A 24,410-nucleotide genomic window follows, 5' to 3' on the forward strand; every position below is an offset into this window, starting at 1 on the left:
CTCCAGGTAAATGCAAAGCCACATGAGGACACATGGCACACCAGGGGCAATGCAAGGGATTTCATATGGCTGAAGCACAGAGATTCAAAAGAAGGAAGTGGGCTGAGAAGTCAGGCACTTCATGGATGATGAAGGGTCCTGACTATTATCATACTAAGGCATCTGAAATTTAATTCTAAGGCAACTGAGGAGCCACTGAAAAAAATTTAAGCCAGCAAGTGGCATAATCAGATCCGATTTACAGAAAATCTTTTCACCTAGCAATAGTAGAGACATAGGGCTGGAAAGAGATAAGGTCAAAGGCCAATCCAGAGGCTACTGAGTAATCCAAGTGAGAAAATATGAGTCTCGACTGAGGTGGCAGCAATGGGAATGGGTAAAGAGCAGTCAGATCCAAGGGACATCTAAGAGGTAAAAAATAATACAACCTTGATCACCTGGCTGCAATGGTGTGCTGGTAAAAGTTTAACAGCTGCCTTAAAAAAAAAAAAAAACTGCCCTGATTTGTAGCATTTGCCAACTTCTATGGTGTAAAAACTCCTATTGTGGCTATTTTCAAACTCCCAAGATGGTGTCAATGAACTTGGAACTGGGAAGAGATGTGCACAACCGGCTCCTGCAAGTCAGGGTGAGTCCACTCCAGCACTACTGCTAGCAATGTGAGATTTGGGAAGAGGGGAGAGTCTAGGAAAATTCAAGGCCTCCCTGGCCTGGGGGGCCTATAGATTACAAAATGCAGGGCGTCAGGTGTAGTTACTAAGTTCTGATTGGGACATGCTGAATTAGAGACAGATATAAAGATATCCAGCAGGCAGATGGACACAAGGGATTTGAACACTGCAGAGAAAAATCTGGCTAGACATTATAGTTGAAATGGATACCATAATCATGGAACTGTGTGCAAACCCAGAAGAGAGTATAATAAAGCACAGAAACCTAGAAATACCAACATTAAAGGGATAAATGGACAAGATGCCTGAGAAAGACCTTAAAGAAAGGGAGGGTTTCTCAGGACCAATTCCCCAAATAACTCCCTGAGTGATAATCAATACACCGAAGAATTAACTTATTAAAGTTACCAAATTTACCTATATTTAAAACCTATTTCTTTCAATTATTTATAAGGCAATTGTTCTTTAGAGAGACTTGTTTTCGACAAATTGGCCTGTTTAAATATAAAAGGCCAAAACAGAGTTTTAAGGAGCAAGGCAGCAAATGCCATATAAGAGGTCAAAAGAGCTAACAGAAGCCAAAATGTCCCCAAGCAACCTTACCATATATGCTCCACAGAACTGCATTGGTGGGAAGATCCCAGTGGAAAAGAGAATGCTGAGATAAGCAGAGATAGAGAGGAAAGCTCAGGGAGAGACTATTATTTTTCCTTTTCTTGTATTTCTTTTTTTTTTTTTTATGAAATTTATTGTCAAATTGGTTTCCATACAACACCCAGTGCTCATCCCAACAGGTGCCCTCCTCAATGCCCATCACCCACTTTCCCCTGCTTTCCACACCCCATCAACCCTTTTCTTGTATTTCTTGTGTGACTCAAGTAGGTTTACATGTTGAATGGAAAGATCCAGCTTTTAAGGAGAAATGAAGGATTAAACAGAAGGGTCTGAGTAACCAATACCCTGATGTTCCAGAAGAGGAAGGGGCAATGAGATCTACAGTAAAGGTGAAGGGGGAAGATACACTTCCTCCCAACTCACTTCTGAGCAATCCTTCTGTTAGGTCAGAAAATCTCATTTCGTTTTACCATGACAATCAAGGTATATGTCATCTATTTAGAGGCTCTTTTGAAATTCTATTTGCATCTAGTTAGAAAATATCTTGAATGATGTTGGTCTATACTTTGAAATCACAGGAAACAGGACCCAAGCCTGAAAGTATGCCAACCTTGCATTCATTAAGTACAAAAACTTGTTTTAGATTCTCATTGTTCCAAATCGTCATCCCCACTGTCACTTTTCTTCCCTTGTAATATCCTACCCCCCAATGGCTTCCCACTTTACCAGGCCAAGAGAAAAATGTTCTGTTTTGCTTTTACCCAATATATTCAAAACTTATTTCACAGGTATTTGACGCCTAGAATCATTATTCTTACACTTGGAAACATTGATTGTTTTGTAAATGTACCAAATTCTTTCAGATCAAGTCAGTGGCCTGCTTAAGTAAAGATCACCAATATTACTTCAGCATTATACCATGTCAAAATTGTCATCTAAACATTATGGAAAAGTTATCAGTTCTTATAAATGAAGTCTCTGTCTTAACATGTTTGATTATTTTCTAGTCAATTTCAGATTTTCTCTAAATTAGAGCTTAGCTTAGTGATTCACGGATTGAATCACATAGAACTCTAGCATTGTAAAATAATATCCTGGTCACTACATTGTCATTTAACAAATTTCTCCTGCTACTCTTTTACAGGAAACCAACTGAGAAGTTTCATGTTCACTATACTGTATAACTTGTATCTGTCCTTTTGTAGCCAAGGGCCAGGGAACAGTGAGATAAGCTAGGGGCTGAAAAAGAGAGAAAACCTCCTAATAGAAATTCCACACATACCTGGGACAAACCACAAAGATTGCAGAATAAGCTGGTTAGTAGATGTTTGGCAAAAAGAACACGTCTACCTTAGTATACAGGTTCAATTCAGTTCTCAAATGGCACAACAGAGATATTACTGCTTATATTTAAGGATTATATTTTGCTTTCTTTAACAAACTAAAAAAACAAACACTTCTGATCTTTAGAGTTTTATGTAAATATTAATTCCTAAAGGAAAATGTCTGACTCTAGTGTAAAAACTGCTACTATAGAAGGTACACAGAAATAATTCAGCAAACTGGCAAAATGAGGATAGTTGCTGCAAACAGGAAATTCTAAAAACGTAACTTACTACAAAAGAAAGAAACCCCAGAGAACACCATCAAATAACACACTTTGGGGATTACTAAAGGGGATTCTATTTTTACCTTGAGAATCATATCCAGTAGAAAATCAAGACTTAGGTTACCAACATGAGCCTTTTTCCCCCTAAGAAACACAAATAAATTAGTAACCTACCGTCTGTCTGAGATTTACTGAGGAATATTGTGCTGGCCCGAGGATGGTCTGAAGGATTGAATTCCATGTTCAAATCTTTAAAGAAAGAAAAAGAAAATACATCAATATTCATTTGATAACTAAGGGAAGTCAAGATTAATTTTCAGTTTTTTTTAACCTTAAATTGCTAATATGTTCAAGGATGTATTTAAAAAAACCTAGTTATTGTGTTGATAGATCCTTCTAGGTTCAATTGAGAACACTGCTATTTAGAAATCTAAGAAAGTCACAAACAAAAATTAGACACTTGCTGGGAGATCTGTTGGCCTAAAACTCCATTTTCTTTTTAAAAGTCTGCTCTGTGCCCAGGATACTACAGAACAGCAAGAGTTATACCACTGAAGGAGAATTATGTGCTACAATGGACTCACCTAAAATCTGCAGTTATGTGAGTGGTATTTCCTTATTACAGGTGATTGAAATAGAATGATCTAAGCCAAATCAGCATCCACAAACTCTGCTTAATTAACAGTTCTTTTCTAAAATTTTTTTTTTCAACGTTTATTTATTTTTGGGACAGAGAGAGACAGAGCATGAACGGGGGAGGGGCAGAGAGAGAGGGAGACACAGAATCGGAAACAGGCTCCAGGCTCCAAGCCATCAGCCCAGAGCCCGACGCGGGGCTCGAACTCACGGACCGCGAGATCGTGACCTGGCTGAAGTCGGACGCTTAACCGACTGCGCCACCCAGGCGCCCCAACAGTTCTTTTCTAAAAAGGCCCAACAGTTCTTTTCTAAAAAGGCCCAACAGTTCTTTTCTAAAAAGGCGAAACTTGGGGCGCCTGGGTGGCGCAGTCGGTTAAGCGTCCGACTTCAGCCAGGTCGAGCCCCGCGTCAGGCTCTGGGCTGATGGCTCAGAGCCTGGAGCCTGTTTCCGATTCTGTGTCTCCCTCTCTCTCTGCCCCTCCCCCGTTCATGCTCTGTCTCTCTCTGTCCCAAAAATAAATAAACGTTGAAAAAAAAAAATTAAAAAGGCGAAACTTATCCTTCAGAGTAGAGGCCTCAGATTAGCCATCTGTGGGCATAATCTGGGGCCATGGATATGTTTCATCTGATTCATCCATTTCTTTTTCATTTGAGCCAACATAAAATGATTTTTATATATCAAGCATACACCACAAAGAAAAAAAATCTATATTTCCAGCTTCTCTTGAGAAATCAGATCATTGGCAACACTGGCTCCCCACCCCAATGGTACAATGGGCTGGGACGCAGCAGCTGCTAGCCCCTCCAGGTGGGACCTGAGATTCCAGTCTCCAGTAGTCAACCTTCTCTGCAATCAGAATGAAAACTATTTTGAGTTCAATTATTTCAATAAATTTTCAAAGAAAACTAATCAATACCAATAAAAATGGATGGTATCTATCTTTAGTTTTAACAGCTAATCAAGTCAAAAATAAAAGGAAAGGGAAAAAAAAAAAAGGACGGTCAAATACATACCAGAAGCACACCTACTAATCACTCATCCACAGAGACTCACCTCAGCAAACCTCTGAAGTGAGGCAATCTTCCCACATCAGTCAATCACTTACTGGACTATAGTTCCTGACCTCTCACTGGGTGCTTGATTAAAGAAATGCAAATTGAATCTTAAATGCTATTTCAATTATCTGGTCCTTCTTCTATGACAACTACTAAAATTATATACACAGTGTAGCAGTTTCATAGCTAAAGCCGATGGGAGGAGAAAGGCCAAAAAAGACAATTCTCATACTTGCCTCAGTTTGAACTAGATAAATTTAGGCCAGATATCTCCCGGTGAAAATGAGTTTTTAAGAAGGGGTTTCCTGTTCAAGTAGAATTTTGTTCTAAAAAGGTCAAATAACAAATGTGCTACTCACAATTATTTTTTTGAAGACTTCAGCATATGAAAACTGAGGGCATATATGTAATCCAGCCATGATGAATGTTGTTAACTTCCAAAACCTTAACTTATAGTCCTCACAGAAAAATATCAACTGGAAACCAATGTGCCTGTGGTGTTCCATGCTGGTGGTGGAGCAAAAGCAAGCATCCAATTCCTCAGCTTTGGACAGTGTGAGCACTGCAACCTCTTGGTTGGTTCCCTTAATACCCATTTTGGACTCATCTACCAAACCAGGTTGGTTTGTTTGTTTTCTGTTTTGTTTTGTTTTGTTTGCAGGGGTGTGGTTGTGAGAAGACTGTCTAATGACAGATTTTTAACCTAGATGTTTGAAAAATAGACAGGCCATCCTATGCAGACCAGTTCTCTTTAAGAGTCATTTCACCGCAAGCAAAAATGTAAAGTTTTTCTGTTTCAAGCCAACAGTGGACCCCACAAGACTGCCATTTCTTAGGGAATTGAGAGCCTGCCACTTCAAAATTCAAGAATGGGGGCACCTGGGTGGCTCAGTCAATTATACATTGTCACAATCTCATGGTTCATGGGTTCAAGCCCCATGTCAGGCTCTGTGCTGACAGAGCAGGGTTCTCTGTCTCCCTCTTTCTCTGCCCCTCCCCTGCTCATGCTCTCTCTCTCTCTCTCTCTCAAAAATAAAAACATTAAAAAATTTTTTTTAATTCAAGAATATCCTGGAAGACAATCCCTAGAGATCAGGATTCTATGCTATAATGGTCACAAAGCCTAGAAATTGCTAAGAATGGAGACATTCACAGATTGTGAGAGAGGGCTGCCAATAACAGGGCATTTGTTCTAGTAAATAATAGTGTGCCTAGATGGTGGAATGCTATGCCACCATAAAAAAATCATGTGAACTACATTCATCATGGGGAGCACAGTATAATGTATAGAATTGTCAAATCACTACGTTGTACACCTGAAACTATATTTTGTATGCCAATATACTTCAACAAATAAAGACTATTTCATAATTTTAAAAAAACATGAAATATTCAACATGAATATTTTATTAATGTTGAAAGAGCAATACCATATGCCATTAGGTGAAGAAAGCAGCATGATATCATCTGGAGGGAGGATATGCATAGGTATAGAATACATTTTAAAAGAATATATACTAACATTTGGTTACCTTTGAATAATGCAACTGAGCCCTTTTTTTCTTTTCTTTTTTTTTTTTTTTTTGCTTTTCCATGTTTTCTAAGCTTCCTGCCTTGAGCATATTTTTATTACTTTGTTTTTTTTTAAGTTTTGTAATTTCAAACACGTTTTAAAACAACTTGTGAAAAATGATTTCAAGCCTTCATTATCTTCTAGGTGCCTGGCCTATTATTTCTACAGCCCATGCTGGTGTTCCCATGAGATGCCCTGAGGCTCTCTTGGCTGTGGCTGTCACACCCCTTTCCCACAGGTCAGAGAGGACTGGCACACAGACACCAAGATAAGTGTCCCCACCGGCACTGGCCGCGTGCTGTAAGGAACTCATGACGAAAGACTATGGGCTGTGAGAGACCCCTGAGTGGAGGTGCCTTCGTCCTGCCAGCAGCCACCATGTGTGTACACTAACACCTCCTGGTCTAAACAGAACAGGGCCACAGGCGGCAGGGGATGGTAGCAACTGCTTGTTCTTCCTGGCAGAACCCAAACAGCAGGAATCATGTTTTACACTGTCCCTACCAAGCATGATACAGCAAGAGGCTACTGTAGGTTTCTTTCATGGCCAAGTCATAATTGTAGGTCTGAACATAACACTCACTCATGTCAGAGATGGTTTCCTGTGTGAGTGACAGGCCAGGTATCATCTCTACCCAGTTCAATGACACAGAGCAAGTCATAAAGAGTTCAGAGGAGTCTTCAAGATCAGAGTTTGACATGATACTCACAGATAAGGCAAGTGAGGCTGAGAGAGGTTAAGTGAACCAAAACTCTGGTCTCCAGCTGAAATGAAGAGTCCAGGGTTTTTCCCACTACCCCTTCTAGGCCTGATCTTGCCTCAGGTCCTGACCGCCCTAGAAGGACTAGAGTATGAAATAGGAAGCAGGCAAAAGACAACACAGAGGAAAATCCAGAAGCCCTTAAAGCTGGGTTCACATAATCTTTCTCAAGTTCTCCCTGGAATTTAAATTTTAGGATCTAGATCCTGGATGAAATAACCAGGAAATCTCTACACAAAGAAATATCAAGGAAATCTCTTCTTCTAGATGCAAGAGTACATGCAGCACTGCTGAGGACATCAGAGATCATCAGCTAATTGTCATCTGAAAGCATGCCCAGATGTTGATACATTAGAGCACAACACTTTCACAAGCTGCCAGGACATTACTCAGAAAAAAGCATTTAACAACATGCTGGTTTGCATTTTCTCCAATCCTAACCCAGATTCGTATTTCCTAACCACAGAAAGGAAAGTGCTAAAACTTTTGCCACGTACAGGCCGACAGGCTAACTTTGCACAGAACAAGTCTAAAAGCCAGATCTCTCAGAGCAACTTAATGTGAAGGTGGGCCAACCACAGAACCCAGTTTATCTGTCACTGATTTAAATATGCACAACAGCAGAAGACAAAGGTACAAGGAACTGCAGCCATATCCTACACACAGGTTTAAAAGAGCAACCCCAGATCCTGAAGAGAAATATGGCAATTACAATATGTGCTTTGGCAAGAGAACTCCAACTTTTCAGGGAACAAAAAATGGGAAAAGGCAGCATTCTCACAAGCCAAGCAAAATAAACCGGCCATATCACCCAAACTTATACTCTGAAGTCAAGCATGACAAAACTACTACTTTAGACATAGAGAAAAAAATCTCCATACTGCAGTCAATCAGGAAAAGTGATACTCCAAATGTTAACAAGTTGAACACACATGGAAGAGTGTAGTCATCTCAGTTCAGCTCAGTGATGTTTCTGAATGGCAAGAATCAAAAGGAAGAAATTCATGAAATATTAAGCTTAAAATCAGAAATTATAGATGAAATAAACTTCATTGCTAAAGAATGCTAACCATTCTGCTAAAAAGTCCTAACTGACAGTATACTGCCTATCTTAAAGTCATAGTTTAAACACGAATTGTTCCAATAATCCTCCTTCAATTCACCACCATATCAAGTACTCCTCACCCTCTGCAAATCCTCTCCTGGAAACTCACACAGCCCTAGCCTTGCCCTCAAACTCACCTTCCCAGAGCACTCAAGGCTTTGATTTTTCCCACCTGGCCCATCAAACTCCTGAAGCACCCAATGTGCTAACTTATCCAGAAGAAGTAATAACTTACAAAATTAAATATCTACTTGGCAGGGTGTCATTTAAATATAATTTTAGTGGAGACCACACTATTCTTACTAAAAAGAGTAAATCCCCACTGCAGTACTTCCATCCCCAAGAAAAGACCCACAGAGATAAGCTGGCGACACCACATAGGAGCCAACAGCTCTGCGATGTCAGCAGTTGGGCAATCTCTGGAAGGGGCACAGAGAAGGCTGAGATGCAGTTTATTCAACAAGAATTTACAATTTAGTCAGTGAGACAAGATGAAGTTCATGACCCCATCAAAGTACAGGACCAGCAATAAATAATGAAGAATGAAATATCTAACCAAATCCTATGAGACAAAGAATAGTGTGCTTAAAAATGCTTAAGGCAGCACTGCATCTGTTATACTGTGTTTTTCCCCTCCTGGCAAGTCCATTCAATTCAATTAAGTTAAACTGAACAAACACTCATTGAGTCTATACTATATGCCAGGTACTGTGCTCAGTCCTGTGATAACAAAAGATGACTTGGGGTTGGTAAACATGTCTGTGTCTTTCTTTACCTTTCCTATTATCTACATGAACTATTTCCTAGACATGAGAATGCATTCTTGATTTTCAAAGTAATGGTGGTGAGACAAAATATGTATTTAGATGATTTTAAAATGTTATTTCTATCACATATTTGCCTTAATAATTACATTATGATGGGTCAAATTAGCATTTTATTAGATATCATGAGTATGAATACTGTGGATGTTTGTCAAGGCAAGTCCAACCTGCCAAGTTTTTCATTCATTCATTCAACAATCAACGAGCATCTTCTAAGTGCCAGGTACTGTTGAGTTCCACATACTGAGGATACAGAAGTGAACAAAACAGATCAAGTTCCTGCTCTAACAGAGCATCCTTCTAATTCTAAGGTGTGAAATTCTAGCAGAGAAAACAAAAGAATAAAAAACCAATCAAGAACACTCTATGAATTCTACAACCCACATTAAGAATGCTGAAAATCAACTGTACTGGAGTTTTCAGAATCATTCACTCCCCAAAGAGAAGCTCAAATGGTGGAGTAGAAATAGCACCCTACATAATGTAGAAGATCTAGATTTGAATACATCTCTGCTAACTCCATGCCCTTAGGCAAATTGCCATACTATTCTGGGTTTCATTTTCCCCATCTATAAGATGGACAAATAACCTAACTTAGAGGACTCCTGTGAAGATTAGAATTTTTTCATATAAAGCAAAAAACAGGATATCTGACACACAATAGGTGCCCCATAAAGAATGGCTATTAAAATTTTAAGGTATTAAAAAAACATTACTCCACAGCATCTAGCTCAGTGCTAAAGACAAAAAATGCTCAAAATATGCATGCTAAAAAAGACAATAAAGATAATGCTAAACCATCATAAGGACAAGGTGATCCATAATGACAAGATGAACTAGCCTCTGAGGCAGTGATACTTCAGAGAGAAAAGGCAGTTTTAAGAAATGTTATGGGATTCCTAGCACTGACTTCAACCTAAATCTTGGGAAGCAGAATTTTAAACTACTGACTGCTTCTTTATCATGATATTTATTAATTCACAATCAAATTAAAATATTAATGGAACAGACATTCTAATACTCTACTGCCTGACTTTCAGGTGATAACAGAGATGTTCGGTCACACCGCTCTCAGCCCATTTCAGCTGAGTACAGGTGATGATGGAATCCCTTTATTCAAAACTGAAAAAAATCAAAGGGTGTGCTTGCCAACCAGTTTAATTCAGCAGTATTTTCCTATGCCAGGTAACCTAATTTTCTTGTTCTTTCCACAGATGTTGCAATATCAAAGGTCCACAATTACTCATCTTGGCTTTTAAACCAGCACCAGCATTATAAAAGACTCATGTAGTAAAATAATTCCCAGGATAAGCAGGAGTCATCATCTATCATTCCTGGCCTAGAATGCTAGGAAAACCAAAAAAGGAAAACAAGAAAGTGCAGCAAGGCCTAAAATGTAGTGGGTCTAATATGGATGGAAGAGGAGGCACCAAAGACAACATGCACAAAACAGAAACTTTCCACCTTCTACCTCTTTTTTCTGCACTGCCAGCCTCAGGTGATCATCGTTTCCTGTCTTTAGACAAATATTTGACATGATCAAAATCTCAAACTTTTAATTTCAGTTTTAGGTAGATATATTTCTAAATCTGGCTATGATCTTCAAGGCAATGATGAAATCAACAAATAGACTGTTAATTTTAAATTAGGTTCGTTTACTTTTTAAAAAATTACTATTGTCCCACTGCTTAAAAATCAGTGATTATTTTCATTTATTAGTGCAATGAGCCCAAAATCAAATGCTTGACCCCCATGCCCCGACTGGTTTGCTCCATCGGTTGCTACCAGGCAAGCCCAATGCCAACAGCCCACATCACATTCCCATTTATAATAACCACTGTTGCTGTGGCCGCAAACTGCTGGTTCCAAAATTGCAGTTAACTCTAAAGCCATCTTTTCTACTCCCGCTGATTTTGAGTTTATTCCTACAACTATTCTAACACTCTTAGATTTGGTTATTTTCTGTTTTTACTCTCTACTTTTAGCTGCCTGCACCCGAGGGTAGACCATGTATGTGGCTTTGTGAGCATGTATCTCTGGGTCCACACACCTATGTGGTGAATTTCCAGGTCTGAGTCTGTGCCTGCATGTTTGTGTCTCTGTGTGCATCTCTCTGCACACACGTCTCTCATTTGTGTGCTCTCTTTCTCTCCATCAACCTACCTATCTGTGTCTCTACCTCTTTCCAACCTGTCTCTCAGTATCTCCTTCACTCACTCTTTTCCTCCTCTTACTCTCCCTCCCTATTCCCGTCCCCCCCCCCAAGTCTCTCCACTGTCTCTTTCTAATACTCTATCTTAAGATGAACCAAAGGAGATAAAGATCTTTTTTTTTTATGTTTGTTTATTTTTGAGAGATAGAGAGGCACAGAGCGTGAGCCAGGGAGGGGCAGACAGAGATGGAGACACAGAATCTGAAGCAGGCTCCAGGCTCTGAGCTGTCAGCACAGAGCCCGACGCGGGGCCCAAACCCACGAACCATGAGATTGTGACCTGAGCTAAAGTCAGACACTTAACCCACTGAGCCACCAAAGTGCCCCTTAACGATCTTAACATTGAAACTAAAGACAGATTATTCTGCCAATACAGCAGAAAAACTAAAAGCTCTCACACTACAAGCACTTAAGAATGTGAAATAAAATATAAGACATCCTTTTAAAGGCCTACAAGAGAGTATGCCAAGAAAATGGGGGACATGACCTGAGGCCTAACGAGAAACAGAACTGAGGTCTTCCAGCATGGATGGGCCATCCAGCAATGTGAGCTGGGTCTTAGGTCTCACCTATTATCCTGGCATAATTGCTAATCTAACTTCATTTATTTAAAAGTGCTTTGGGGGGCGCCTGGGTGGCTCAGTAAGTTGAACGTCTGGCTTAGGCTCAGGTCATCATCTCACGGCTTGTGAGTTTGAGCACTGCATTGCGCTCTGTGCTGACAACTCGGAGACTGAAGCCTGCTTTGGATTCTGTGCCTCCCTCTCTCTCTGCCCCAACCCACTCACATTCTGTCTCTGTCTATCTCAAAAATAAATAAACATTAAAAAAAATTTTTTTTAATACATAAAAAAATAAAAGTGCATTGGTTTAGGGGCACCTGGTGGCTCAGTCGGTTAAGTGTCTGACTCTTGATTTTGGCTTCAGATCATGATCTCACAATTTTGTGAAATCGAGCACCGCATGGGGCTCTGCACTGTCAGTGCAGAGCCTGCCTGGGATTCTCTCTCTCCCTCTCTCCCTGCCCCTCCCCTGTTCATGCACTCTCTCTCTCAAAATAAATTTAAAAAACTAAAAAAGAAAGTGCTTTGGTTTAGAAACTTTATTTTAATGTCCTACAGGATAGGATATAAGCCCTTAGAGAACAGACAGAAGTTAGAAGTGATGGTTTTACATATATGGGCTACAATCTCAACAAAACTAAATTGGAAAAAAACAATGTCATGAACCCAGAGGTAAAAGGAGGCTGGACTGAGACAGGGAGAGAGGAAAAGGCTCCTAATCACCTAGTAACTGGTAAACATTGGTGTGTCCGTATCTCTCATGTGGTTTTGGAATTCTGCTCTATTCTACACACATAGTTCAGGAATCCCTAGATACATTTATACAAAATTGGTCGCATGTCAGATATCCCCGGCTACCTGACAGAATTAATTGTAAACCACCTGAAAAATCCTGCTTCCCAGAGCTCCACAGTCTCACCATTCCAAATGGCAAGACACAGGAGGAAATAATCCATTACAAGCAAGAGTCAGAGGACACAACACATAGCAGGATTAGGGTTCCAAGAACTTGGGATAATAAAACAACTGTATAGAGACCATTAAATAAATATGTGCTACCTAAACACATAAAGAAAAACATAAGGCAAAGAGAGCATTTTGGAAAAAACCCATGTCCATATATATGTTCATATACACATACACATGTAAACACATATATATTCCAGAAATTAAAAACACAGTCATTAAAATCTAAAACTGAATAGATGGGTTAAATTACAGATTAGACACACCTGAACACAGAATTGGTGGCCTGAAAAACATATCTAAGAAAATCACTTAGAACAAAGCACAGAGAGAGAAAGAGTTAATAATGTATAAAATGAAAAAGTCCAACTAATAGTGGTTCTGTACTCCATAACCATTCAGGATAAAAAAGACTCTTAGCAAATCTCTTTAACCTGATAAAAGACTCTTAGCAAATCTCTTTAACCTAAACCTTAATAAAGGCTGTTAGCCCAAAACCTAAAGCAATCCTCATACTTAATGGTGAAACATTAGGTGCATTCTCCTGAGGTCAGGAATGAGGCTGGGATCCAGTTACCTTCGGTGCAACATTGTTAAGAGATGGGACAAGAAAAAAAATAATAAAAGGAGAATTTATTGGATTGGAAAGAAACGTAACTGTTGTTATTTGTACATAATCCTATACTTAGAAAATACAAGGGGCTTTACAAATCTATTGGCATTATATACAAATTAAGATACAGAAATTACTATCATTCATTTACCTTAGCAATAGTGCTCAGCTAAAGGAGCAGCACTATCTCCCTTACCCCAGGGGTGTTTAGAAGTGTATGGGGACAGTTTTGGCTGTTATGATACTAAGCAGCTGCTACTTATCTGTTACCATAGTCCCACACAATGAGTAACTGTGCCTCACAATGCCAATGGGGCATTCACAGAGAAACACTGTGGCCTAGAGCAATAAACAACTAACAAATGTAATAATGATAATATTAAAAAGGCTCAATTTACTAAGCTACAAAAAACTATCCTTAAATTTAACAAGACTGTAAGATCTTATACAGAAAATTATAGTATTTTATAAAAAGAGCTAAAATAAATGTCTATGTATAGATATTCTGCACGCATGCACACACACACACAACTCATACACACATACAATTATTCACATACACACACATCCTTACTCAGCATCATACCTACCCCATGTCAGACCCCTTGCTACATGGTGAGCTGGGGATATAGCACTGAACATCAGACAAGGTCCCTGCACACAGAATTACCAATCCAAGTGTTTGAAAGTTTAAAGATTATCACCCTGTCTACTCACAGTTCATATTACAAACTATCTCTTCTACTTTAAAACTGAAAATTCAGGCAGTGGCTTTTCCATTGTTTCACATTGCTTCACATTGCTCTCCTTTGAGCATTTTGCTGATTACTATTACATCCACTAGAGGTCAGGCAAGGAAGAACATAAAAAAGGTTATGAAAGTCATGGGGGGGGGGGGGGGCGGGACAACAAGAACAGTGCTACTGCCTACTCCCATATTAGATTTAGTGGAAGCACAGATACAAGCTGACACATTCAAAAATATTTTGTTATACCCACAGTACTGGGACACACAACAAAACTGTTATTTGCATATAATCATCCACTTAGAAAACAGGACTAGCTCTCACTGGCTTATATGCTCAGTCATCATTCCTCTGTATAACTGGTCAGCCCTATACAACTGGCTGACCTGAGTTCCCACTTATCTTCGACTTATACCCTTATACTTTGCCACCCCCCCCCACCCCCTCAGCTAATATCCTTGGTTTTTCATGGGCTTGACCAGACCATCCCCTCTGCCAAGAACAACCCTCTCTAGGTTAGCGCATTGCTGCTCCCACCTCAAGTCCAAGGCTTGTAGTCCCTGGAAGATTTCCTGATTCATCTAGGTTCACTCACTTGTCCTTCTCCACTCCAACCAAGCTTGGTGCATGTTGTGTTCTAGCAATTTTCTTCTACCTCCACAACCATTGGTTTGATTGTCCAATCCCCCAAATGCATACTGACTGCATAAAGGTCAGGGAATGTATTCAGATACCTTCTATACACCACCACAGTACTGAACCAAACACATATTAACACAAAGATACTCCAGTACGGTCTACCCTATCAAGGAGCTTCTATCTCCTGACACATACACACACAAATAATCATACACACAAATAATATACACAAATATAAAATATACACACAAATAATATTTCCTCAAATAATCCTTAAGAGATTCAGAATGCAGAAAGGATCACATGAGGGAGGTGCTCCAAGCTTTACTGGTAGAACAGAGATGATTTCCTAGAACAGATGAGATTTCAGTGAACCTGACAGATTTTTATTTGAAGAAAGGTGCTCAGAGCGGGACAGCATTTCAGCCAGAATGAAGAGGATGGGCCAAGGCACATGGTGGACAAAAACTTATTAGGGGATAGCCAGGAGACATACAAGCAAGCCTGGAGAGTTCAGAAAGAAAAGCAAGAAAAGTGGATTCAGGCCAAACTGCAGAACACCATGAATGCCAGAACAAGAAGCTGCATTTTTCCTGTGAACAAAGTGGGACAAGCCACTGATGATGTTCAAAAATACAAATCTGGCTGCTGGTGTCTCTGTTTAGAAAGATATCCACTGGAAAAAAATTTGAAAGTGAAGGGACAAGTTTAAACTTAAAAAAAAAAAACAACAGAAAAATCATGCATCAGATAAATTAATTGAACAATGCTTAATTTGTCCTGGCATCAGATTATTAACCACATATTACAGTGTTTAAAGTACAGCAGAAAACAAGATTAAAAAATGTGCAATGGAAAGCTAGAAGACTGAATTCTGGTTTCTGCTTAGCCAATCAGTCATGTTACTTCTTTGAGTCTCAATAAAATAGGGACAATGGTAACTGAGAGCTTCATTGGGTCCTGTGATGATCAGAGACAGTGCAGGTTAAAGCCTTGTGGGATTCACGGGCCCCACATAAGGCCTGAGTGGAATCAGTACCACTTTAGGATAGGGACCATGTGTACAAAGTCCAAATACTCAATAAAAATTAACAGAAAATGGAAATGACATAAAAGAATGATCAAATGAAGGAGCTCTTCTCAATAACTAAAGGAAAGAAAAAAGAAAAATTGGCAAGGATCAACCATTAACACAAATGTAGATTAATTCAAAGAGAAAGAATCTCCTAGCAACTAGCCTCTCCTGAGAGGCATGAATTAGCACTACCATTGAAATAGGAAAACACCACTTGGATCACTGATATTTTAATACCAGGCAAATAACTAGGTCTTTTATGTATGGGTAATATTGAAGAAATCTGCTACTGTAGACAACTAAAAAGTGTCCAAAAATGACACTCTGAAAGCCAGGAAAAGAGACATTTAACTCCCTTATCATTACTTAATTCAATAATCAACAATTATTTATTGAGAATCAATTTGATGTAGGCATTATGTGCAAGAAATATGTCAGTGAAAGACCCTGTGGCCCTCTAGAGTATAAAGACTGGAAGAAAGGCTAGCATGAAGCAGACAAATCAGTCGTGTTTTACTAGGGACAAGTGCTATCGGAGAACCAAGGAGAGAGCTGAGGCTTCCAGAAAGAATAGGTGGGTCAGCCACCCTAAAGGGGAGAAGAGTAAGGGTATTTAATGCAGACGAAACCAGTGTATCAAAGACAAAAAGTTTAAAAAAAAAAAAAAAAAGGGCATACCAGGCCTTTAAGACACACTTAAAATATGTCATAGTATAAGGAGGAAGTGATGAGAAAGAGTTCTTGAGAAGTTAGGATTTTATTGCAAGGAAGGACACCAGGGAACTACTGAAGGAGTGATGAGACATGATCAAATACACACTTAAGAAAAATCACCAGGGATGCACAGTAGGAAAAAACAAACGAAAGGAAGACAAGACTGGAAGATAGGATATTGGGAAGGAGGCTGTGGCCATAATCCAGGTGGGAAGGAAGGTGGTTAAGGGAAATGGATGGTCTGAAGATATTATAGAGGGACAATGCACTTGATAATGGGGCCAACCACAGAGGTTAGGCACAGAGGATGGAGGAAGCATGGGAAGACTCACAGGATGGGTGTGCTGCTGGGTTTAACCTACCTGTGGGAAATTAATCCAGTTAAACCCCAAACACTTACAGCTATGCTAAATGCCTTTAATTGCTCATGTTCCCCATTTCCTGGAACCATTTTCTCCACTCTAAACAAGCTAACCGGGGGTGCCTGGGTGGCGCAGTCGGTTAAGCGTCCGACTTCATCTCAGGTCACGATCTCGCGGTCCATGAGTTCGAGCCCCGCATCAGCCTCTGGGCTGACGGCTCAGAGCCTGGAGCCTGCTTCCGATTCTGTGTCTCCCTCTCTCTCGGCCCCTCCCCCGTTCATGCTCTGTCTCTCTCTGTCTCAAAAATAAATAAACGTTAAAAAAAAAATTTTTAAACAAGCTAACCTGTTACCATCCAGCATAATGGAGGCAAACCCAGTATGGGCAGCAGTTTCCTGATCCTTCTCTGCCTACAGTTTAGTCTGAAAGCTTCAATGATAACTACTGTGTAACTCTTGACCTTCCATGATGTAGTTTCTTTGTCCATGATCAGAGAGGAGGTCAACAGCATGAATTTATTTCCCAAATCAGGCTTACAACTGCATATTTTAAAGCAAATGATGGTAGAAATTTTAAGCTGTGCAAGTGTTTATCATTTGCTTCCATGCACAAATTCCCTTTGAAGGATTATTTTTTCCACCTTTTCTCTCCAAGGATGCACTCCCAAATTTAATCAGTTTTTTAACTATTTTAATAAATCTTTTTAAAAGTTCTGTTTGACATGTTCCTCCCAAGGTCTTGTAATGATGTCATTTGTTTCAAATTGTAATCAGTATCATTGATTCTGTTTCCTTTCTAAACTTGGTGTTGCTGGGGTTTCATTATTCATTACCCTCCACTAGCTCATGAATCCTATCACCAATCATTGGTTTGGTTCTTCCAAAAATCATTGGTTCTTCCTTCTGCAGGAGTCTGTAATGCAGGGGGTGCCTGGTGGGCTCAGTCACTTAAGTGTCCAACTCTTGATATCGGCTCATGTCGTGATCTAATAGTTGTGGGGCGGAGCCCTATGTTGGGCTCCCTACTGAGCATGAAGCCTGCTTGGGATTCTCCCTCCCTCCTTCTCTCTCTCTCTCTCTCTCCCTCTCCCCACCTTCCCACTCACACACATTCGCTCTCTCTCAAAAATAAACAAATAGCATGGAAGTTTTTTGTGTGTCTCGTGTCCATGAAACAAGCCAGACCAACACTAAACCATAGAAAACTAAACACTAAACCTAGAAAACTGATCTGAGGATTAACACAACAATCTGCACAACCTGAACCACAGAAATCAGCAGGTATGCAGTGTGGAGAGGTGAAACTGGGGAGAGAGAAGCCACGGAAGGCAGGGAGCCACTTTTGTGTGCGGAGAGAGGACAGAGACGGGGCGGGCAGGGGCGGGAGGAGAATACAGGAAAAGCACCCCCTCCCCAAAAGAAGCTGGAGACAAAGTGGAAAACTGGAAACAGCCTCAGGGACTGAACTAAAAAGGGAGAAAGGAGAAAGGAGAAAGAAAGGAGAGGGTTTAAATTCCATTAAGACTGTAAACAGGGGGAGCACAGAGTCTGCAACTCTGCAGCTCGATACCTGATGGTGCTCTGGTGGGAAGGGCGAATCCCCAGGAAAAGAGTGGGGTCTGAGAGGTTCTCGGGCCACACGGGCAAAAGCAGTTCCACTGCTGGAAGGACATTTGGTAGAGGTTGTGAGGCCACCTGGGCCCAACAGACCGCAGAGAACGGCCACATCTGCTGGTGCTGGAACAGGGTCGTTGGGGATGAAGCCTAGTACCAGATGTGTGTTGTGATTTTCCATAATCCCTGAGGCGTTGCTGCTACACTGTCTCACAAACTTTTTCTGGGGCGAGCTGGCACCTGGCTGTAGTCTCTGGGCATCAGCAGGAGCATGGTCCTGTGGGCGTTCCTGGGTGTGGCTGGCACCTAGCCATTGCTCGGTGAGACCCTCCACAGAGGGGCAGAGTGGGTCAAGGCCGCAGTCCCTCAGAAGTGGGGGACCAGGGAAGGCAGCAGCATCTGAGACAAAACCGGGAAGGGAGGTGCTGCCTGGGGCTTGCTCACAGACAGTGTGGAAGCGGGGAGTAGACAAAAGCCGAAGACAAAGGACAGGTGTGCAATTGTTGTGCGATTGCTAATTGGGGAGAACAGAGTTCCAATACTAGAGACTGGGTAGCTGGGCGACACCATTTTCACCACTCCTGCGCATGTGCATAAGCACCTACAATTGCCACAACAATCCACCCCAGTAGGCTACCAGCACCATCTAGTGAGGAACGGAGCCCTTACACTAAGCCCCGCCCAACTGGGCCAACCTCGCTCCTCAAGAACTCAAGTCTCACCACCTGATTAGTTTATGGACTATAAAGCACTTCATAGTTTGACTTTTAGGGAAAAACAAAGTAATGTCAGTTGTATTTCAGTTGGTTAGATGATCCATCTATTCAATTTTCTTTCTTTCCTCTTTTTTCTCTCTTTTATTTTTCTTGAATACAGAAAGAGAAAAAATTTATTTTCAATTTTTATTAAAAATATTTTTCTGTAATTTTTTTCTACATTTTTTACATTTGTGTAAATGTTTTCAAATTCTATTTTACTTCCATTATTTCATTTCAGTATTCACTTCTTCAAATTTCCAAATGATTTCCTTTATTCCCCCCCTTTTTTCTCTAATCTATCAAGCCACTTTCAACACCCAGACCAAAACACACATAGGATCTAGCATCATTTATTCGATTTGGGGGGGGGGGGTTGTTTTTAACTATTTAATTTTAATATTTTTTAATTTTAATTTTTTAAATTTTTTCTACCTCATTAATTCCTTTTCTCCCTTCAAAATGACAGAATGAAGGAATTCACCCCAAAATAAAGAGCAGGAAGAAATGACAGCCAGGGACTTAACCAACACAGATACAAGCAAGATGTCTGAACCAGAATTTAGAACCACAATTATAAGAATACTAGCTGGAGTTGAAAATAGATTAGAATCCCTTTCTGAAGAGATAAAAGAAGTAAAAGCTAGTCAGGATGAAATAAAAAATTCTATAACTGAGCTGCAACCTCGAATGGATGCCGCAGTGGCAAGGATGGATGTGGCAGAACAGAAAATCAGTGATATAGAGGACAAACTTATGGAGAATGATGAAGCAGCAAAAAAGGGGGAGATTAATGCAAAAGAGCACGATTTAAGAATTAGAGAAATCAGTGACTCATTAAAAAGGAACAACATCAGAATCATAGGGGTCCCAGAAGAGGAAGAGAGAGAGACAGATAGGGGTAGAAGGGTAATGTGAGCAAATCATAGTGGAAAACTTTCCTAACATGGAGAAAGACATCAAAATCCAGGAAGCACAGAGGACCCCATTAGATTCAACAAAAACCAACCATCAACAAGGCATATCATTGTCAAATTCACAAAATACTCAGGCAAGGAGAGAATCATGAAAGCAGCAAGAGGAAAAAAGTCCTTAACCTACAAGGGAAGACAGATCAGGTTTGCAGCGAACCTATCCACAGAAACTTGGCAGGCCAAGAAGGAGTGGCAGGATATATTCGATGTGCTGAATCAGAAATATATGCAGCCAAGAATTCTTTATCTAGCAAGGCTGTTAGATAAATAGAAGGAGAGATAAAATGGAGTGATAAAAAGTTTCCCAGACAAACAAAAATTAAAAAGGAGTTTGTGACCATTATACCAGCCCTTCAAGAAATTTTAAGGGGGACTCTCGGAGGGGAAAAAGGATGAAATAAAATAAAATAAAATAAAATAAAATAAAATAAAAAAATAAAAAAATAAAATAAAATAAAATAAAATAAAATAAAATAAAATAATAAAATAAAATAAAATAAAATAAAATAAAATAAAATAAAATAAATACCAAAAGCAACAAAGATTAGAAAGGACCAGAGAATACCACCAGAAACTCCAACTCTACAAGCAACATAATAGCAATAAATTCAGATCTTTCAGTACTCACTCTAAATGTCAATGGACTAAATGCTCCAATCAAAAGACATAGGAAACAGAATGGATAAGAAAACAAGATCCATCTACATGTTGTTTACAAGAGACCCACTTTAGACCTAAAGATACCTTCAGATTGAAAGTAAGGGGATGGAGAACCATCTATCATGCTAATGGTCAACAAAAGAATGCCAAAGTAGCCATACTTATATCAGACAATCTACACTTTAAAATAAAGACTATCAAGAGATGAAGAAGGGCATTATATCCAAATTAAGGGGTCTATCCACCAAGAAGACCTAACAATTGTAAACATTTATGCGCCAAATGAGAAAGCACCCAAATATATAAATCAATTAATCCCAAACATAAAGAAACTCATTGACAGTAATACCATAAGAGTAGGAGACTTCAACACCCCACTCACAGCAATGGACAGATCATCTAATCAAAAACTTAACAAGGAAACAATGGCTTTGAATGACACACTGGACCAGATGGACTTAACAGATATATTCAGAACAATGCATTCTAAAGCAGCGGAATACGGATTCTTCTTCAGTGCACATGGAACATTCTCCAGAACAGACCACATACTGGGGCACAAATCAGCCCTCAGCAAGTACAAAAAGATCAAGATCATACTATGCATATTTTCAGACCACAACACTATGAAACTCGAAATCAACCATAAGAAAAAATTTGGAAAGGTAACAAATACTTTGAAACCAAAGAACATCCTACTAAAGAAGGAATGGGCTAACAAAGAAGTCAAAAAGGAAATTAAAAAGTATATGGAAGCCAATGAAAATGATAAAACCACAACCCAAAACCTCTGGGACACAGCAAAGGCAGTCATAAGAGGAAAGTATATAGCAATTCAGGCCTTCCTAAAGAAGGAAGATAGATCTCAGATACACAACTTAACCTTACGCCTTAAACAGCTGGCAAAAGAACAGCAAATAAAACCCAAAATGAGTAGAATACAGGAAATAATAAAGATTAGAGCAGAAATTAATGCTATGGAAACCAAAACAAAAAAACAAAAACAAAAAAAAACCAGTAGAACAGATCAATTAAATCAGAAGCTGGTTCTTTGAAAGAATTAACAAAATTGTTAAGCCACCAGCCAGTTGGATCAAAGAGAAAAAGGAAAGGACCGAAATAAGTAAAATCAAGAATGAAAGAGGAGAGATCACAACCAACACAGCAGAAATAGAAACAATAATAAGAGAATATTATGAGCAATTATATGCCAATAAAATGGGCTATCTGAAAGAAATGGACAAATTCCTAGAAACATATACACTACCAAAAGTGAAACAGGAAGAAACAGAAAATTTGAACAGACCCATAACCAGTAAGGAAATCGAATTAGTAATCAAAAATCTCCCAATAAACAGGAGTCCAGGGCCAGGTGGCTTTCCAGGGGAATTCTACCAAATATTTAAGGAAGAGTTAACACCTATGCTCTTGAAGGTGTTCCAAGAAATAGAAATGGAAGGAAAACTTCCCAGCTCTTTCTATGAGGCCAGCATTACCTTGATTCCAAAACTAAAGACCCCACTAAAAAGGAAAACTATAGACCACTTTTCCCGATGAACATGGATGAAAAACTCCTCAACAAGGTATTAGCCAACTGGATCCAATGGTACATTAGATTATTTTCCACGACCAAGTGGGATTTACACCTGGGATGGAGGGCTGGTTCAATATCTGCAAAACAATTAACATGATTCATCACATCAATAAAAGAAAGGACAAGAACCATATGATCCTCTCAATAGATGCAGAAAAACCATTTGACAAAATACAGCAACCTTTCTTGATAAAAATCCTCAAGAAAGTAGGGACAGAAGGAGCATACATGGAGATCATAAGAGCCATATATGAACGACCCAACGTTAATATCATCCTCAATGGGGAAAAACTGAAGCTTTCCCCCCCCAAGGTCAGGAACAAGACAGGGATGTCCACTCTCGCCACTGTTATTCAACATAGTATTGGAAGTCTTAGCCTCTGCAATCAGACAACACAAAGAAATAAAAGGCATCCAAATCAGCCAGAAGGAGGTCAAACTTTCACTCTTTGCAGATGACATGATACTCTATAGGGAAACCCAAAAGATTCCACCAAAAAACTGGTAGAACTGATTCATGAATTTAGCAAAGTCACAGGATATAAAATCAATGCACAGAAATCAGTTACATTCCTATACACCAACAATGAAGTAACAGAAAAAGAAATCAAGGAGTTGTTCCCATTTACAATTGCACTAAAAACCATAAAATACATAGGAATAAATCTAACCAAAGAGGTGAAAAATCTATACACTGAAAACTATAGAAAACTTAAGAAAGAAATTGAAGACGACACACACAAAAAAAGGAAAAAGATTCCATGCTCCTGGACAGGAAGAACAAATATTGTTAAAATGTCGACACTACCCAAAGCAATCTACATATTCAATGCAATCCTTATCAAAATAATACCAGCATTCTTCACAGAGCTAGAACAAATAATCCTAAAATTTGTATGGAAACAGAAAAGACCCTGAATAGCCAAAGCGATCTTGAAAAAGAAAACCAAAGCAGGAGACATCACAATCCCAGACTTCAAGCTATACTACAAAGCTGTAATCATCAAGACAGTATGGTACTAGCACAAGAACAGACACTCAGATCAATGGAACAGAATAGAGAACCCAGAAATGGACCCACAAACGTATGGCCAACTAATCTTTGACAAAGCAGGAAAGAATATCCAGTGGAATAAAGACAGTCTCTTCATCAAGTGGTGCTGGGAAAACTGGACAGCGACATGCAGATGAATGAACCTGGACCACTTTCTTACACCATACACAAAAATAAACTCAAAATGGATGAAAGACCTAAATGTAAGACAGGAAACCATCAAAATCCTAGAGGAAAAAGCAGGCAAAAACCTCTCTGATCTTGGCCGCAGCAACTTCTTACTTGACACGTCTCCAGAGGCAAGAGAAATAAAAGCAAACATGTACTACTGGGACCTTATCAAAATAAAAAGCTTCTGCACAGCGAAGGAAACAATTAGCACAACTAAAAGGCAACTGACAGAATGGGAGAAGGTATTTGCAAATGACATATCAGATAAAGGGTTAGTATCCAAAATCTATAAAAAACTTCTCAAACTCAACACCCAAGAAACAAATAATCCAGTGAAGAAATGGGCAAAAGACATGAATAGACACTTCTCCAAAGAAGACATCCAGATGGCTAACAGACACATGAAAAAATGCTCAACATCACTCATCATCAGGGAAATACAAATCAAAACCAAAATGAGATACCACCTTATACCTGTCAGAATGGTAACATGAACAACTCAGGCAACAACAGATGTTGGCGAGGATGCGGAGAAAGAGGATCGCTTTTGCATTATTGGTGGGAATGCAAGCTTGTGCAGCTACTCTGGAAAGAAGTATGGAGTTTCCTCCAAAAACTAAAAATAGAACTACCCTATGACCCAGCAATTGCAACTACTAGGTATTTATCCAAGGGATACAGGTGTGCTGTTTCAAAGGGACACATGTACCCCAATGTTTATAGCAGCACTATCAACAATAGCCAAAGTATGGAAAGAGCCCAAATGTCCATCAATGGATGAACGGATACAGAACATGTGATATACATATACATATACATATACATATACATATACATATACATATA

At 39.5% G+C, this 24,410-nt stretch overlaps 1 protein-coding gene across 5 annotated transcripts in view; it reads right to left on the reverse strand.

The window, feature by feature from the left end:
* CCNY (cyclin Y) overlaps positions 1-24,410 on the reverse strand; it is a 331,023-nt gene that overhangs the window by 83,358 nt on the left and 223,255 nt on the right. For all 5 annotated transcript variants that reach the window (XM_040451001.1, XM_040450998.1, XM_040451000.1 and 2 more), the window contains one exon: positions 3,070-3,144. In XM_040451001.1, the coding sequence (XP_040306935.1) occupies positions 3,070-3,136 (67 nt within the window). In that variant the 5' untranslated portion in view covers positions 3,137-3,144. The remainder of the gene's footprint in view (positions 1-3,069; positions 3,145-24,410) is intronic.

Source organism: Herpailurus yagouaroundi, unplaced genomic scaffold (assembly GCF_014898765.1).
Source record: "Herpailurus yagouaroundi ecotype Mexico unplaced genomic scaffold, PumYag 203, whole genome shotgun sequence".
NCBI lineage: Eukaryota > Metazoa > Chordata > Mammalia > Carnivora > Felidae > Herpailurus > Herpailurus yagouaroundi.